Source organism: Chlorocebus sabaeus, chromosome 25 (genome assembly GCF_047675955.1).
Source record: "Chlorocebus sabaeus isolate Y175 chromosome 25, mChlSab1.0.hap1, whole genome shotgun sequence".
In the NCBI taxonomy this organism is placed as follows: domain Eukaryota; kingdom Metazoa; phylum Chordata; class Mammalia; order Primates; family Cercopithecidae; genus Chlorocebus; species Chlorocebus sabaeus.
The window spans coordinates 1,037,271-1,056,581 of NC_132928.1; the positions used below are offsets into that span (position 1 = coordinate 1,037,271).

Below are 19,311 nucleotides of genomic sequence, written 5' to 3' on the forward strand. Positions count from 1 at the left end.
TATGACAGTGATTTTATTTCCTTTGGGCAAATACTCAGAAGTGAGATGGCTGGATCAACAAAATTAAAAGGCAACCTATGGATGGGTGAAAACATTTGCAAACCATACATCTGGTAAGGGGTCAATACCCAAAATATATAAGAGCTCCTACAACTTAATAGCAAAAACAAAACAAAACAAGGACCAAATAACCTAACTGTAAAAATAGAAAAAGGACCTAAATAGGCATTTCTCCCAAGAAGACAGACATATGGCCAACAGGTATATCAATAGGTGTTCAACATTACTAGTCAAGGAGGGTCCGTGCGGTGGCTCATGCCTGTAATCCCAGAGGCTGAGGTGGGAGGATTGCTAGAGCCCAGGCTTTGGAGACCAGCCTGGGCAACTTAGGAAGACTCCCTCTATACAAAAAAAAAATTTTTTTAATCAGCGGTGCGTGGCGGTTCCTGTGGTCCCATCTAGTCCAGAGGCTGAGACGAGAGTATCCCTTGAGCCGGGGAAGTCTAGGCTGCAGTGAGTCGAGATTGCACCACTGCACTACAGCCTGGGCCACAGAGGGAGGTCCTGTCGCAAAAAAAAAAAAAAAATTCAGGAAAATGCATATCAGAATCAGAATGAAATGTCTCCGAACACCTGATAGAATGGCTACCATCAAAAAGACAAGAGACAATAAGTGTTGGTCACGATGTGGAGACAAGGGATCCTTCGTAACAGGGGAACGTAAACTGGTGCAGCCATCAGGGAAAACAGGACGGAGGTTCCTCCAAAAACTCAAAACAAGGTCCAGTCTTTCTGAGGCCCCCTTCTGCTTGCCTGTGACCACCCTTCTTCCAACCCTCCAGCTCCAGGTCCCCTCTACTGCTCTTAGAGGCAGCGTCTTCGCACTCTGGGCCTTATGGCGGCTGCTCCTCCAGGTTGGCTCTCCAACTGCAGCCTTCCCTGTTCTGTGCGACCACCGGCCTCCTGGTGCCCTCTGCCTATAGTGGAAACCCCTCCAACACTGTGCCATCACCTCACGTTTACTCTCACCGCCTCCTCCACTTAATTGCAAGCTCCAGGGACGCATGTTTTCATATGATGCGTTCACCCCAAGTACTAACAGCTATGCCTGGCACATAGTAGATGCTAAATGGATATTTGATGAACTTAAAAACAAAATTCAAACGATTCCTTTCCTCTCTGGTTAATGGAAGACGGAGAAGGAATGAAATTGAACTCCAATAGCAAAACAAAGGGCGGGAGGGTGGTGTGCTGACCGCCTCCCCCCGCACCCCGCTGGGCCCCAACCCTCCCCGCCCCGCCCCCACGGGACCCTTTTCTACAAGAGTGAGAGGAGCTGACTCCGATTTGGACTGGAAAAAGGTTTCCAGGAAAATAAAATTAGTGGCCCAAGCACATACCCCTCCTCCGCCCCGCTTAGGCTCTGAGATGCATTCCAGCAATTGCCCAGGGACTTGGAGGGAGCGGGCATTTTCAGGGTCACAGAGGCCATCTGGGGAGAAAGCGTGCGGTTGTTTTGCTGAAATGTGAAAAGAGATGTCATTTGGAGCCCTGGACGCCATTTCCGGCTGGCTACCTGAGGTTGCGTGCAAGGGGCGGGTCCTTAGGCATGAAAATGACCCTCCTGGCCGCAAAGGCGCACAGGCCCAGGGCCGCAGAGCCCCTCCAAGCCGGGATCGGTCTTGGAGACCTGCGCGATGCAGCAGACAGCGGGACTGCGGGGCGCTGCAGTGCAGGCTGTACAGCTGCAGAGGAGCCGGGGATACAGGGGTGCGGGGCGCAGGGATGCCGGGCGCCGGGGACGGTCACTGTTGCTTTCTACTGGGTTGTGCAGGCTCAGGTTCCCAGGGCTGGGTGGTTGCTACTCTGCATAAAACGCTAAGACTTTGAGACCCTTATTCATTCTAGGGGACGTCTCCCAATTGGTCAATTCAAAACCTCTGGGCCAGGTTGCGTTGGTTGCATATTCCACCCTCTGAGTCTCCGCACGCTGCCGCTGCAGCTGCCTCGGGTCTGCTCCTCCTCCGGGGTCAGAACCTCCGATGTTCTCCTAGTTTTACACGCGTTAAGTCACTGGTTTCTCGCAGCATCGCGTGTTCCCTAGATACATGGGCTGAGGCTTATTCCTCCTGAAAGTGAGGCTTTTTTCCCTTGGGCTTTCCAGAGCCAGCCCGCGTGGGGAGTGACGAGTGACAGGCGCCTTTGTTCTGGGCTTGCATGGGTGGGACGCGCCCCCTCCTCAGCACTCAGCCCGGGCGAGCCTGGCCCGCCCATCGCCCCTTCTCAAGTGCATTTGTCCCGGGTTCTCGATTTGGTTCACTCTTTCCTGCTTACACAGATATACACACACACCCAGACCTAAACTTTATATAAACAGACATGAACTTAAAGAAACAAAACCCCCATATGTGTCAACGCGATCCTTTTAAACAAAATCAATAAAAATTCAACACAATGTTATTTCCATACTTTTGTTGTCTTATTATTAGAAACGTATGTTAACTTTCCTCCTTTTATAAATGAGACATGTTCTAATTAACCATTTGTATGGTTGTTTTTAATGCTCAAATGGTCACACTGCAGGCCCAGGGAGGTATTTTGAAAACGCTGCTGTCCTTTTGGGGTCACCCTGATTGTTGGAAGCATCTTTGCTTTTGTTTTTGCTTTGTTTTTGTTTTGCTGAGACGGGGTCTAGCTCTGCCGCCTAATCAGGCTCACTGTGGACTCAAAACTCCTGGCTCAAGCGATCCTCCGGCCTCAGGCTCCCAAGTAGCTGGTACTACAGGTGAGCACCACAGCACCTAATTGGTTTTGGTTTTGTGTGTGTGTGCGCGTGTGTGCATGTTTTTGTTTTTTTGTTTTTGTTTTGTTTTTTGTTTTGTTTTGTAGACGGAGTCTCCCTGTATTGCCCAGGATGGCCTTGAACTCCTGGGCTCAAGCCATCCTCTAACCTCAGCGTCCCAAAGTGCTGGGATTACAGTTGTGAACCACTGGCACCCGGCTCATCTTTGCTTTCTGACAGCAAAAAGTTATTTCAGACCTACCATGGGTGTTTTGTTTTGTTTTTAGTTTTTGTTTTTTTTTATTCCAGATATGGACTTAACTGCACTCCAAGGGGTTTATGTTGCTCTTCATGAAAATTAGTATTATAGACAAAATTGAAGCTGGGAATCAGCTGCTTTTGTCTCTCATTTTCACTGTTCTCTCTCTCTTTTTTTTTTTTAGACAGAGTCTCACCCTGTCTCCCAGGCTGGAGTGCAATGGCACAGTCTCGGCTCACTACAACCTCTGCCTCCTGGGTTCAAGCGATTCTCCTGCCTCAGCCTCCCAAGTAGCTGGGACTACAGGCACTGCGTCACCATGCCTGGCTAATTTTTTGTATCTTTAGTAGAAATGGGGTTTCACAATGTTGGCCGGGCTGGTCTCGAACCCCTGACCTTGTGATCTGCCTGCCTCAACCTCCCAAAGTGCTGGGATTACAGGCATGAGCCCCCACGCCTGGCCACTGTTCTCTTTTTTTAATGATGGTGTAGATGTCTACCCTGTGGAGATATACTGATCTTCAAAATCACCATGATAGTACAGTTATTATGGAAAATATTATTAAATTCAAAATAGAACTCCCAAATGATACAGCAACCCCACTGCTAGGGATATATCTAAAGGAAATAAAATCCGTATCCAGAAGAGAGATCTGCACCATGTTCACTGCAGCACCATTTACAATAACTAAGACATGGAGCTAACCTATGTATCCATTGTCGGATGAATGGGTAAAGAAAATGTGGTACATATGCACAATGAAATACTATTCCGGCCTTAAAACATAATGAAATTCCCTCATTTGGGACAACAGGGGTGAAATGAGAACATTATGTTAAGTGAAATTAGCCAGATATAGAAAGACAAACACTGCATAATCTCACTTCTATGTGGAATCTAAAGAGGTTGATATCATAAAGCAGAGAGTGGAATGATGGTCACCAGGGTCTGGGGGCTAGAGACGCTGACTAAAGGGCATGCAATTTCAGCAACACAGGAGGAGTCAGTTCAAGACATCTAATGTGCAACACAGTGACTATAATTCACAGCAATGTAGTACATGAAAATTCCTAAGAGAGCAGATTTTAGGTGTTGTCACCACAAATAAATATGTGAGGCAATGTCTGTTAATTAGCTTGATTTAGCCATTCCCCAATCCATATTCCAAATATAATACATATTTCAAAACATCACCTTGTATGCCATATGTACAATTTTTGTCAGTTTAAAGAAATAAAGAAGAAAAAAGTCACCATGATCATTGGTAGTCCTTCCATGATAATGCTGATGCCTCATCCTCGAGCAAGGACATTTGTTTCAGTCACTTCAAGCTGCTACGACAAAACAGAGACTGGGCAATTTGTATACAGTAGAATTTTTGCTCACAGTCTGAAGGCTGAAAGTTCAAGATGAAGGTGTCAGCAGGGCTGGGGTCTGGTGAAGGTCCTCTTCTGGGCTGTAGAGGGCAGGCTTGTGGTTGCAACCTCATGTGATGGAAGGGGTAAGGCAGCTCTCTGGGGTCCCTTTTACAGGGGCCCTAATCCCATCAGTGAGGGCTCCACCCTGATGACCGAAGGCCCAACCTCCTATGCCATCCTCATATTGAGGGTTGGAGCTTCCACAGATAAGTTTGGGCTGGGGACACAAATGTTGCAGGAAAGGGGTCCCAATCCAAACCCCAAAAAAGGGTTATTGGATCTGGTGCAAGAAAGAATTTGAGGCAAATCCATAGAGTAAAGTGAAAGCACATTTATTAAGAAAGTAAAGGAATAAAAAAATGACTAATTTATAGGCAGAGCAGTGGCATGGTCTGCTGGTTGCCCATTTTTATGTTTATTTCTTGATTATATGCTAAATAAGGTGGGGATTATTCATGAATTTCCCAGGAAAGGTGTGGCCACTTCCCAGAGCTGAGGGTTGTTCCCCTTTTTAGATCATATAGAGTACCTTCCAGATGTTGCCATGGCATTTATAAACTGTCATAGCACTGATGGGAGTGTAGCAGTGAGGATGACCAGAGGTCACTCTCATCGCTATCTTGGTTTTGGTGGGTTTGGGGTGGCTTCTCTACTGCAACCCGTTTTATCAGCAGCATCTTTATGACCCATATCTCGTGCTAACCTCCTATCGCATCCTGTGAATTAGAATACCTTAACCTCCTTAATCTCCTGGGAATGCAGCCCAGCAGGTCTCAGCCTTATTTTACCCAGCCCCTATTCAAGATGGAGTTGCTCTGGTTCACACATCTCTGACACAAACATTTAGGCCAAAGCAACGTTGTGGAAAGAAAGGAAAGACATTTCTGAAAACAAATGTGTGGTTCTGCCTGATGGTTCCGGTGAATCTTCCGCACTTGCTATGACAAGCAATTCAAGGAAAATAATACGTGAGAGTTGTTTTACGAAAAATGCTGCAACTTTGGCATTGTTGCTACTGCAGTTTGGGCCCAAGGTCTTGCAGGTTGGGGTTTCACCCTCCTCATTTCACATAAACCCAGAGCCAGCCTTCACTGGATGCTAATTGGCATATCTACAAATAGGCCAGCCGGTCTGTGTCTCCTGATTTAGAGACTGTAAACTAAAAATAAAATCCTAAGCACCCCCAACCAACTGCACAGACACTCTATTGGTAAAAGGGACCCCATAGAACCTTAAAAACTGAGTTTCTGGCCATGATAGGATGGGAGTCAGACACATCTCATTATACTCCTTTCTGTTGAGGTTTAGACACAACTGACAGCATTCATGTTAACATAGAGACAGTCCAGGTGAGATTAAGAGAATTTTTTTTAAAAACATAGACACAGGATGGAGTCTTTGTGGCAATAAGTTGCCAAATTGTAAACAAGACCTAAGGGTTAAGTCAGCACCCTACACTTGAAGAATAAACCATGTTCTCACTGCTGCAAGGGTTTTCTTGTACTCCAGCAGCTAAAGAACCACCAGCCTCCAGCTAAGCAATATTAAGACAATTGCAGCTTACCCAGCTCACAGTGGCTGACTCTCTGACCCCCAGCCATGGCGGCAGCATTCACTGGACAAGACACAACTTCAAGAGCTTTCTCCTGATGAGAGACCACAACCTTGGGCTAGTCCTGGCCAGTTTACAGAGGCTGTGCACTTGAGCACCTTTGAGTCCTTGAAAGACCTAATTGGAATACATTTACATGTGAAGCCTCCAACCCAAGATAAGCATGCATCACATGTCATGTGCATGTGTGTTCTGTGAACATATGTGAGGGCCGCCCTCACGGATCTGCATAGCCTTCCCATAGGCTGTGGAATATGTGTGTTTGGCAAAGCCAAACAAGCACAGAGCTCCTGCCCCAACTCCTCCCTCCCCCAAAGTGCCTGGGCTTGGTTGGGTTTGGTTGAGGCTGCGCTTCCCTGCCCGAGGGATGGCCACCTTGCAGGCTGTAACCCTTTACAAGAAATGAAATCTGCATTTCCAGTTTATAGATCCTGTGCTTTTCTCAGTTAACGCAAAGATAAAGCTGGACATTAAAGCAGTGAAAACAGATTTCCATTCAGTGCCAGCTGCAGTCAGTACAGAGCCGCCTCCATTTTAATTTGTGCAGGGGTAGTGGGGTGTCTTAAAGGGAAGGAGATGGGGTGAGCGAGGGCTCTGTGCCAATCAGATGAGACCATCTGCATCTGCTAACCAGCTAGGCCCAAAGTCAGGATTCTACCTTCTAGCAGAGACTGAGGTCTTCTCCCTCCTGGTTTCAAAGGAATGGCTCTTGAGGAGCCACTGCTGGATTGTAGGAGATACACAGACATCTCAAAGCGCCAGAGGAAGCATTCCCAGTTGTGAGCTGGTTTCAGTAAATGCTCTAGGAAAGGAAGAGCCTGGACCAGTCTTCAGGCATTGGCTGGAATAGAGTGCCAAATTCCTGCCACAGCTGCTATGGTCTGAATATTTGTGTCCTCTGATGCAGAAAAAAAACAACTGTTTTTCCTCTGATCTCACAACACAACAACGAACACAGAAGACATCTGTGACCAAACGTGTAAGGATTTCTCCCTATCAGCAAGCAAGCAACCAACCAGCGTTGTAGTGGGCACCAGTTAGGTGTCCTTGAATCCAATTTAATTATGACTCCAGCCAGGCACAGTGGCTCATGCCTTGGTAATCCCAGCTTTGGGAGGCAGAGGTGGGAGGGAATTGCTTGAGCCCAGGAATTGGAGACCAGTCTGGGCAACATAGCAAGACTCTGTCTCTACAAGAATAAAATAAGTAGGTGAGCATGGTGGTGCACGCCTGTAGTCCCAGTTACTCAGGAGGCTGAAGTAGGATCGCTTGAGCCCAGGAGTTCCAGGCTGCAGTGAGCTAGGGTATCACCACTGCTCTCCAGCCTCAGCAACAGAGCAAGACCCCATCTCAAAATAATCATAACAATTTAAAAAAACTAAATAAATAAACAAATTCAGACAGTATCTACCTGGAGATTGCGTCAGATCCCATAGGTTGAGGGCTCAGTCCCCGAGGCTGCCTCCATGGACACCATGGGCAAGTCCAAGCCTCCAGAACTTCTGACAAGCTGTAAGTTGGGGTTCCCACGAGCCCCTCTTTAAGCTTGATTAATTTGTTAGAGCGGCTCATAAAACTAGAGAAACACTTACTTACATTTATCTGTTTATTTAAAGAATAGCTTAAGGCTACAAATAACCAGATGAAGGGATGCAGAGGGAGAGGTCTGCAAAGGTCCAAGCACAGGACCTTCTGACCCAGGGGAGTTGGGCTGCGCCACCCTCCCAGCCTGCAAATGAATTCTCCCTCACCCTTCCTGCAAGCCCCCACGTGCTGAGCCCTCCAGAAGCCCCCAAAACCCATCCCCTTGGGCCTTTTATGGAGACCTCATTGGATGGACATGGTAGAAGACAGCTGTGTAGAAATGTGACTGGACAGAAAGTGTGTGATGTAACCCCAACAGACTGAGCGGGGAACCCCAGCAGACCCCATGTATTCAGACTCTTCTTGGCCTCTCTGGGCAGCATCCTTCCTCCTGGGTATGGGGCAGGACCCTCTCTGAACTGGGAGTCTTATGACCCACAGTCAGAAAAGGGAAGTCAGAAAATGTCCTTATGGCCAGGTCCAAGACAGAAAGGTGGGGAAAGATTACAGTTTTCGTTTCTGTGGCCTGCATGGGGAGCAAAAGGAGTAGGTAAAAGCAGGGTGGGAAAAGATCAGAGAGAGAGGTTCTGTTTCGGAGGCCTGAGCACCCCAACATTCTAACAAATACTGTTGCTGCAGGACGTTTCCTTAGTTCAGCTAGAGAACTCCGGCCTGTGTAGCACCTTCAGCTAAGGCAAAGAGTGAAAGATGCAGAGGAGGGGAGTTACGGGAAGCAGCGGTGGAGAGGGCCTGCGAGTAAGGCCTGGCACGCAGATTTCACTGGTGCTGTCTCCTGGCTGATAAGGGTCTAAAGTCATCTCACATGATTAAATTGATTCCTTCTTGGTAGAGAGACAAAGACAACTTTGTCCATTTTGTCCTGTTTTTAGGAAAATAGGGGTGAGCAGAAAGCTTTTTTGCATCCGTTGTTTCTCTACAACAGATTATTATTGGCCTTCAGCTCCAAATAATCCTTGTGCCAAAGTGACATCCTTTGGGGAAAGGGTGGCATCCCTTGAGGAGGGTGGCACCTTTTAGAAATGGGGTGGCATCCTTTGGAGAGGGTGTGGCATCATTTGGGAAGGGGTGGCATCCTTTGGTGGGGTGGCATCCTTTGGGGAGGGGATGGCACACTCTACAGAGGAGGTGCCATCCTTTGGAGGGGGGTGGTATCATTTGGGGAGCGAATGGCATCCTTAGGAGAGGAGGGGGCATCCTTTGGAGGGGGGTGGCATCATTTCGGGAGGGGTGGCATCCTTTGGAGATGGGGTGGCATCGTTTGAGGAGGGTTGGCATCCTTTGGAGAGGGGATAGCATCATTTGAGGAGGGGTAGCATCCTTTGGAGAAGGTGTGGCATTTTTGAGGAGAGGTGACATTGGTTGGGGAGGGGTGGCATCCTTTGAAGAGGGTGTGGCATCCTTTGGGGAGGGTGTGGCATCCTTTGGAGAGGGTGTGGCATCATTTGGGAAGGGTGTGGCATCCTTTGGGGAGGGGTGGCATCCTTTGGGGAGGGGTAGCATCCTTTGGGGAGGGGTGGCATCATTTGGGAAGGGGTGGCATCCTTTGGGGAGGGTGTGGCATCCTTTGGAGAGGGTGTGGCATCATTTGGGAAGGGTGTGGCATCCTTTGGGGAAGGGGTGGCATCCTTTGGGGAAGGGGTGGCATCCTTTGGAGAGGATATTCTATCTTTCAAGAGCAATGTACATTGAGTGTGGAATGAAGAATAATGAATTATTGTGACAAAGATTTGGGCTCCTTTAGATTTAATATGGTCCAGCTAATGCTGACTCCCCACCTCTTTCAATGGGATGAGTAGCATTCCCTCACTCCTAAACTAAGAATCCCCAAATGAGAGGTGCACTAATTGCACCTGAGCATCCCCCTTTCATTTGGGGGCCCTGTTGCCATTCACAGACCCACAGGCAGGAAAGGCCAATTTGTGGTTGTGGGGTTGTTTGTTGGCAGTTCATCCCTAAATCCTGGCTAATGTGGGAATCCAAGTCCCTGATTTAGCACACTAGAGATAATTTAGAAGTCTATAATAAAAAGCTGACATTGCTTTATTATCCCAACTATCCTAAAAGGAACTTTCTTTTATTCACTGGCTATAAAACTCCTTGAAGTTTCAGGTTCTCATTGCTTAACGGCTTGATTTAGGGGCCAAAGGGTACATAAGGCAGATTTTGATATTTACAAAGTGACTCGCGGTTTTAACCAAATAGAAATCCAACATATGGCTGACCTGGTCTAGAAAGGAGGTAACATTTGCCTGAGAAATTACCCCCAAAACTTAGCAGCTCCAGACAACGTATATGTATTGTCCCACAGTGTCTGTGTGGCAGCCAGGAATTGCAGTGCTGCCTAGGTGGGGCCTGTGGCCCAGGGGCTGTCAGAAGGCTGCCATCAGCACTGTCCAGGGCTGGAGTCATCTCAGACCTGACTCAGGCAGAACCTGCCCCTAGCCTCTGGCCTGTGACTGTCAGCGGCTTCAAGATCCAGTTTTATTTATTTATTTATTTATTTATTTATTTATTTATTTATTTTTTACTTTATTTAATTTGTGTTTTGAGATGGAGACCCCAGTCTGTCGCCCAGGCTGGAGTGCAGCGGCGTGATCTCGGCTCACTGCAACCTCGGCCTCCCAAGTTTAAGCGATTCTTCTGCCTCAGCCTCTCAAGTAGCTGAGATTACAGACATGTCACCACACCCAGCTAATTTTTGTATTTTTAGTAGAGATGGGGTTTCACCATGTTGGCCAGGCTGGTCTCAAACTCCTGACCTCAGGTGATCCACCTGCCTTGGCTTCCCAAAGTGCTAGGATTACAGGCATGAGCCACCGGGCCCAGCCAAGGTCCACTTTTAGACTCATTCCTGTGGGTTTCTGTTCTGGGCTGCACACAGCCTGGCTGCCAGCTTCCCCAGACGGAGCCACCCAGGGAGAGCGGGAGGGAACCCCCCGTGAGAAGCCAAGGTCTTTCTATAACCTAATCCCACAAGTGTCATCACTACTGCCAGAACCCACTTATTTAAACCAGTCAGTAAGTCAAGGGGTGTGGACCGCCCACAGGCACAAACACCAGGAGGCAGGAATCCTTCGGGCATCTTAGAGGCAGCTGACCGCAGGGGGATTCCCTCAAAGGCCCATGGCTAGGTTTGTTTGACAACTGTGATCAGGGGTCAATTTTGCTGTTTGTGGTGATTCTATGAGATCTCACATCTATAGTGACTGTGTGCTATAGGCTGAATTATGTCACACCACAAAATTTACATGAATATTGGAAATAAATATGTCCTGGCCCCCAGCACCTCAGAATGTGACTTTATTTAGAGATAGGGTGTTCACAGAGGTAGCTGAAAGGAGGTCATTAGGGTAGGTCTTAATTCAGTGGGACTGGTGTCCTGATAAAAGGGAAATTTGGACACAGAGACACGCTCAGAAGGAAGACAATGTGAGGAGTCACAGAGAGAAGATGGCCACCTGCAAGCTAAGGAGAGAGGCCTCAGAGGGTACCAGTACTGCCCACAGGGTGATCTGGACTTTCCACCTCCAGGGCTGTATGACAATAAATGGGCTTTGGTTTAACCCACTATATTTGTGGTAACATGTTATGGCAACAATAGAAAATGAACGCAAAGTCTGTTTTAGAGGTAGCCAGAATAGTTTGGGTTAATAGAGGCTTCTGGAATTCTTTTTTTTTTTTTTGACACGGAGTCTTGCTCTGTCGCCCAGGCTGGAGTGCAGTGGCGTTATCTCTGCTCACTGTGACCTCCGCCTCCTGGGTTCAAGCAATTCTCCTGCCTCAGCTTCCTGAGTACTTGGGATTACAGGTACATGCCACCATGCCCAGCTAAGTTTGGTATTTTTACTAGAGACTGGGTTTCACTATATTGGCCAGGCTGGTCTTGAACTCCTGACCTTGTGATCCGGCCTCCTCGGCCTCCCAAAATGCTGGAATTACAGGTGTGAGCCACCACGCCCAGTTGGCTTCTGGAATTCGTAAGAATAGACAGGGCATATCTGAAGCCCTGTCTAGACAATGTTTTTGTTGGTATTATGAATTGATGGTGCACAGTTACTACTAAATACACATAATCTGTGTAAAGAAGGAGAAAGTTACTATATGAGAGCTTCAGCACTCCCCTGACATGAAAAAGAGATAAGCACTTCATCCCTTTTACCTTGCTGTACTCATCCAGGCTGTATCCATTTAGTACAGTTCCAGGTGAGGATGCTGATTTCTATCAAATAGCCTTTCTGGGATTTCTAAGACTCAGGAGAGAACATAAGATTGCATACTCTGTGTCAATAGTTCAGACTTTCACAAAGAATGAAATTCCTCATCTGCATTTCCTCCTTTCTATCAAGAATCCCATCGTAGTTACCATGTGTATTATACCATTAAGGAGGAGGAGGGGGTCGGCCCGAGTGCACAAAATCAACAGTCACACTAGGAGCTGGTATTGTCAGCTATTCCCCTTGTTTTTTTATACTAACTTATTTTCTCTCCACATTTTTGTCTTGTAGATTCAGAAATCCCTGTGCCAACTAGAACCCTTTGAAACTAACCCTGACTATCATCAACAAGGAATGTGGCTGCACCCATAGCATATTTGAAGTACAGAACTCAAGAAAATGCTTCCTACTGATGGAGTTTCCTGCAGAGTGGCCCGGAGAAGTGGGGTGCCAGATGGAAGGGCACATTGGATGGAGAGAGAAGGCATTCTTTCTAACAAACAGTGGGAAACCCTAGGGCACACTGGCTTTGCAAGAGTCTTTGGAGGACAGAGCTCACCATTGCTTTGTGCACTTTTTACCCCCGACCTAGAAGGAGTGCCTGTTCCTGTAAGACCCCCTCTCTGCGCTTACAGTGAGTTTGTGAAAGTTCAGATGGTTTCAGCCTTGCTGCTGCCCAGACTAAGGAGAAATGCCAATTGATAAATTGGAGAAGCGATAGCATGTTGTTTGCTGATAGGAGTGCTCCTAGAGATGATGCAACATGACCAACCATGTAGGACCCCCAAATCTCAAAGAACTTTAACAAGAGGACACAAGGCCCATTATTGCCTCAGCTGTATATACAAAACCATGAGCAGAGAGAATAAGGAGACAGAGAACACACACTGATTTACCGAATGCGTGCAGCCTTGACAGACCAGTTCCTTGGGGGGAATGTTTATATCTCACACTTTCTTCAGTTTGCAGAGGAAACCTCTCCTCTTGGGAAGTTTTCAGGGGACATTTTTCTCTGGGTCTTGGTCCTTCTGGGGGTTTTAACAACATAGAACACAATGATTGGAGATCAAGAAAATGAACTGTTCAGCTGATCATCTAAAAAGAGCTTTTACATGTAATATAGAGGCTGTTCTCAAGCCTTGCCAGGGGTGGGTGGGTCCACATTTAGGCAGCCCTGCATTCTGTGCTTCGTGTGAGTGTGCATTTGTTTGCTCAGACACATAGAACCAGGTGGCATCCTGTGCTATGTCTGGGTGGTTTGGGGGCTCAAAGCCCCTGAGAATCTAAAGGCAAAAGCCCTTATGACTGGAAAAGTGAGGTCGCAGACATATGCCCAAAACCTATGAGCCTCTTGGATGCACTCAGAGAACTGGCCAAGCCTGTGCCACGCTCCGCAGAGAGGCCTGGGCAGAGTCATGAGGCAGAAAGGGCTGCTTTGCAGGTGCTCCTGGGGAGGTCGCTGCAGGTGCTCCTGGGGAGGTCGCAGTAGCTGCTGGTAATCCATCATCCGCCCATCATCAGCCCCATTAGCCCTAAGGACACCTGGAGGGTCCCAAGGCTGCCCCTCTCGAGTGAGAGACAGCTCCAGGAAGATCGAACGTGTCCAAATCCTCACAGGCAGTTAAAGGGTTGAGCAGCATCTGGTCTGGCCAGGTCAGACTCCACATCGTTTACACCAGGGGTGAGCCTGGGTGGACTTCACAGGTGGATGGTCCTAGGGTCCTTCCACATGTCTGACCAGCCAACCAGACCCGATGAGCAGACAGCAGCAGGCCTTCTGTGTAAAAACCACTGTCCAATAAAAAAACCAATCCAGACTTAGTAAGCAGAGATCTTTATGCAAAAGGATATCGCAACAGGAGACACCAGAATACTACAATAGGAAGAAAGCATTGACCATAAGGTCTGCAAGCTCTCAAAGGTGACGCAAAGGAGTTTTCTCATACAGGGAGGAATGAATGAGGCTGGAAAGAACCAGGTCTGGGAAGTGGGGTGAAGGGTGGCTGAGGGGACAAGAGATTGAGGATACTTTACCCTGAGCCTGGCCTGCTCCAGGAGGGGCCAAACATCAGGGCCCTGGGGGAGGGGAGAAGCTGAACCAAGGCTGGGCAAACAAGCACCTTGTGTGGATTGACCCATGGGGACAAGGGGTTCAGGTAGTAATTGATAAGACAAAGATGGCAATGTAGTGGGTGCTATAGTTTGAATAAGGTATTTGTCTCATTAATTCTCATGTTGAAATTTAATCTCCAGTGTTGGAGGTGCAACCTGGTGGGAGGTGCTTAGGTCCTGGGGGCAGATCCTTCATGAATAGACTCCTGCCCTCCCTCGTGGGGAGTGGAGTTCTTGCTCTATTAGTTCCTGCCAAAGCTGGTTGTTAAAAAGAGCCCAGTACCTCCTCCTCTCTCTTTCCCTGTGACCTCTGCACACAGGGGCTCCCCTTCATCTTCCATCATGCGTGGAGGATTCCTGAGGGCCACATCAGAAGCAGATGCTGGAGCCTTGCTTCTTATAGAGCCTGCAGAACCATAAGCTAAAAAATGTTTTGATAAATAACCCAGCCTCTGGTATTCCTTTACAGCAATGCAAAACAGACCAAGACAGTGGGCCTGTCATGCATCAACAACATGTCACGCTGTAGGGGAGGCAGAATTCTACCTCCCTTATCTTAGGGTCCAGGCTGGGCCCAAGAATTAGACTGACATTAGAGAGATGAGCAGAAGAAAAACATACAGTTATTTAATACAAATTTAATGTGACACAGGAGCCCTCATAAGGAAATGAAGATGCAAAGAGGCAGTTAGGGTCACTTATATACAGAGGTGGACAAACACTAGTAAGTTGTGAGATTTGATAAGGCCACGGGGCTTGGGTGAGGATAGTCAATGGGGTGAAGAAATGACTAGGTCAAAATGCTTACACACTAGGTTGAACAAAGAGTAGTAACTGTGGCAACAATTAGGAAGATAAGGGTTAGTTTAATAAAGTTTGTTTGTATAGATTGCTCTTGGCTTCTGTCTTAGTCTGTTTCGTGTTGTTAAAGGAATACCTGAGGCTGGATGATTTATTGAAAAAAAAAAAAAAGGTTTATTTGGCTTATGGTTTCCCAGGCTGTACAAGAAGCATGGTGGCTGGGTGCAGTGGCTCACGCCTATAATCCCAGCTACTCGGGAGGCTGAGGCAGGAGAGTTGCTTGAACTTCCCGGGAGGCGGACGTTGCAGTGGACTGAGATCACGCCACTGCACTCCAGCCTGGGCAACAGGGTGAGACTCAGGTCAAAAAAACAAAAAAAGCACGGTGGCCCAGCATGGTGGCTCAAGCCTGTAATCCTAGCACTTTGGGAGGCCAAGGTTGGGGGATCAGTTGAACTCAGGAATTCAAGACCAGCGTGGTCAACATAATGACAGCCCATCTCTACAAAAAATTTAAAAATTAGCTGGATGTGGTCCCAGCTACTTGGGAGGCTGAGGTAGGAGGGGCCTGGGCAACACAGCAAGACTGAAAAAAGAAGGAGGGGAGGGGAGGGGAGGGGAGGGAAGAAGATAAAAAGAAAGGAAGGAAGGAAGAAAGGGAGCGAAGGAGGGAGGAAGGGAGAGAGAAAGGGAGGGAAGGAGGGAGAAAGAAAGGAAGGGAGGGAGGGAGAATGGAAGGAAGCAAATATAGGGCCCACCTCTGCTTCTGGTGAGGGCCTCTGGCTGCTTCTGCTCATGGTAGAAGGTGAAGGGGAACCCATGTGTGTGCAGAGGTCACAGGACCGCACAAGAGAGGAAGCCAGAGAGAGAGGGGAGGGGAGTGCCAGGCTCTTTTCAACAACCAGCTCTTCAGGGAACCAACAGTGAGAACTCACCCTAAAGGAGGGCAGGACTCTATTCAGAGGGTGACACCTCCAGGACCCACACACCTCCCACTGAGCCCCGGCTCTAACTTTAGGGATCAAATTTCAGCTTCAGAGTTGGAGGAGATTTGGAAGCTTCCACCTTCTGGTCCTTGATAATAAGAACGTTCCCTTCCTTTTACTATAAGGAGAACATCTTTCATAGGGGAATTCTATTTCTTGCCTTTAAGAAACAACAAGAAATTCAGAATGATCTTCCTACACCTCCCTCCTTTTTTTTTTTTTTTTTTTTTTTTAAGTGCCTTTATCTCAAAAGAGTTAATATGCCAGAAAGGCATATCTTTACCTTCTTCAGCATCCTAAGGCTCATCTGAGCCATATAGCAAAGGGAGTTCTTTGCAGGTCATAAAAAGTGGAAGATTCCTTTAACTCTGGCTGGATCCCAGAGCTGTATCACTGTGTAAAAGTGGAATGCCGGCTGGGCGCAGTGGCTCACGCCTGTAATCCCAGCATTTTGGGAGGCTGAGGCAGGTGGATCACGAGGTCAGGAGATTGAGATCATCTTGGCTAACATGGTGAAACCCTGTCTCTACTAAAAATACAAAACAAAATTAGCCGGGTGTGGTGGTGGGCGCCTGTAGTCCCAGTTATTTGGGAGGCTGAGGCAGGAGAATGGCGTGAACCCTGGAAGCGGAGCTTGCAGTGAGCCGGGACTGCGCCACTGCACTCCAGCCTGGGCAACAGACCGAGACTCTGTCTCAAAAAAAAAAAAAAAAAGTGGAATGCCAGCTGGGCCTGGTGGCTCATGCCTGTAATCCCAGCACTTTGGGAGGCTGAGGCAGGTGGATCACCTGAGGTCAGGAGTTTGAGACCAGCCTGGCCAATATGGTGAAAACCCATCTCTTTGTGGTGGATACCTGTAATCCCTGTAATCCCAGTTACTTGGTAGGCTGAGGCAGAAGAATCGCTTGAACCTGGGAGGTAGAGGTTGCAGTGAGCAGAGATCGCGCCATTGCACTCCAGCCTGGGCAACAAGAGTTAAACTCCATTTCAAAAAATTTTTTAAAAATTAATTTTAAAAAAAAGTGGAATGCCACATGCTGGCTTCTGGAAGGCTCTTCCCACCCAAGTCATGAGGAAGGGAGAAGAGGATTGCTGAGGAGACACGAGGAAGCTTGTGCTAGAGAGAGATGATCTCCACCGCCGTGGCCTACCCGCATCAACCCTTCACAACGCTGGTGCTAGCTCTGGTGGCCACGACCAACAAGCACGAATATAAGGGAGAGGCCGCCGAGTGGCGTGCCCTGTGGACCAATCAGAGAGTAGGGGGCCATCACGCCACCTGAGGCCAGCCAATGAAAACGCGGCAAGTTCTATAAAAGTGGTCAATCAGCTGAGGTCTGGTCAGAGGACACAGCAAAGACAACAGTTTCAAATTCATGGCCCGAACCAAGCAGACTGCGCGCAAGTCGACGGGTGGCAAGGCGCCACGCAAGCAGCTGGCCACTAAGGTGGCTCGCAAGAGCACACCTGCCACTGGCGGCGTGAAGAAGCCGCACCGCTACCGACCTGGCACGGTGGCGCTTGGCGAGATCCGCCGCTACCAGAAGTCCACTGAGCTGCTAATCCGCAAGCTGCCCTTCCAGCGGCTGGTGCGCGAGATCGCCCAGGACTTTAAGACCGACCTGCGCTTCCAGAGCTCGGCCGTGATGGCGCTGCATGAGGCGTGCGAGTCTTACCTGGTTGGGCTGTTCGAGGACACCAACCTGTGTGCCATCCACGCCAAACGGGTCACCATCATGCCCAAGGACATCCAGCTGGCACGCTGTATCCATGGGGAGCGGGCCTAGGAGGGCCATCTCGCCACCTGAGAGGTTGCGCAACGTTCACCCCAAAGGCTCTTTTAAGAGCCACCCACCTGGTTGGAAGAGTTGCTGTAGCAAGCCAGGCTCTTGGGTTTTGGGGGTTCCTTCCACTGGCTGGTGCTAGCTTACCTAATTCTGATTAGGGTGGGAGGCTGGTGAATCCTGTGTTCACCCTGTCCAGTTAGGAGGCCAGCTACTCATGCGCGTTACCTCCCAGCCTGTCTCCAATTACAAGTCCAGCTAGTCGTGTGTGGTGCTAACTTGGCCTATCCCTTTAGATAAGAATCATGGTTGGTCTGTTTGGGGACGGGGTGTTGAGGGTAGCGTAACTGGCCTATCTCCAGTTAGGTAAGCAACCCCAGCTAGTTGTGTCAACTCAGCCTATCTACAGTTAGGTTGGAAGGCTGGCTGGTCTTGTGTGTTCTCAGCTCAGCCTCTTTCAAATTGTTACAAGTCCTGCGTGTGTGTGTGTGTGTGTGTGTGTGTACACACAGCTTCTTTCCAGTGAGGTTACCAGTCCAGCAAGTCTTCTACCTAGACAGCCTGTTAAGGCCAGCAAGTAGTATGTGTTATCTTGGCCTATTTTCAGTTAGAAGTCCAGCTACTTCACCAGCATGGCAGCTCACGTCTGTAATCCCAGCACTTTGGGAGGCCAAGGCGGGTGGATCACCTGAGGTCAGGAGTTCCAGACCTGCCTGGTCAACATGGTGAAACCCCATCTCTACTAAAAAGACAAAAATTAGCCAGGTGTGGTGGCACATGCCCGTAATCCCAGCTACTTGGGATGCTGAGCCAGGAGAACTGCTTGAACCCAGGAGACAGACGTTGCAGTGAGCCAAGATCATGCCACTGAACTCCAGCATGGGCAACAGAGTGAGACTCAGTCTCAAAACCAAAAATAAAAAAAACAAAGTCCAGCTACTTGTGTGTGTTAACTCAGCCTACCTCCTGTTAATTTAGAAAGCTGGCTAGTTGTATATCTTGTTAACTTGGGCTATCTCCCATTAGGTTAGAAGGCTGGCTAGGGGTGTGTGTGTGTGTATGCGTGCGTGCACGTGTGCCCATGTGCACACACATATGTAGCTGTGATGTTGGCCCATCTCCAGTTAGAAATCCACGTCATTGTATGTGTTAACATACCCAATCTCCCATTCAGTTAAAAGGCTGGCTAGTCATGTATGTTGTTAATTCACCCTATCTTCTGTTAGGGTAGATGACTAGCTAGTTGTGTGTGAGAAGCCCAGCCAGGCATGTGCATTGTTAATTCAGCCTAAGTGAAATCAATACTGGGAAACCCCAGCCTAAAGTTCAAAGAGGGCACTCTGCCCTGGAAGTCAGCTTACTGAGCAGTCGCAGACAGGGGTGGCCCATGTGCCCGGCACTTTGAAACAGGCTTCCCAGCGCCACAAAGTAGTCTGGCAGTGCTCTGGGGATGAGAGACACAGAGACCAACTTGCTGAGAAATCCTACAGCTAGGGCAGCAGGCCACAGATCCAATAGTAGACTTATGTCGGGAAAACCTGAGGATGGCTGTGAGGATAAGGATGTAGGGATTGTCTCCCTCTGGTACAGGTTGGAATCATTTATTTGTTAAAGGCTTTATTAAACTGAATGAAGCCAAGCACTACCCCATGCTGGGATCACGGAGGGAATAAAATCCATTTCCTGTGGGAATAAAATCCAATCCCAGAGTGGGCTGCTGCCCACTCTGCTTTCAAG

The 19,311-nt window shown here is 48.4% G+C and overlaps 1 protein-coding gene across 1 annotated transcript; it reads left to right on the forward strand.

Annotated features, from left to right (window-relative positions):
- The first annotated feature begins 1,395 nt into the window (after positions 1–1,395).
- Positions 1,396–18,849, forward strand: H3-4 (H3.4 histone, cluster member). Its single transcript, XM_073011453.1, has one exon. The coding sequence runs from the start codon at positions 17,167–17,169 to the stop codon at positions 17,575–17,577; it is 411 nt and encodes a 136-aa protein (XP_072867554.1). The 5' UTR covers positions 1,396–17,166; the 3' UTR covers positions 17,578–18,849.
- The last annotated feature ends 462 nt before the right edge of the window (positions 18,850–19,311 follow it).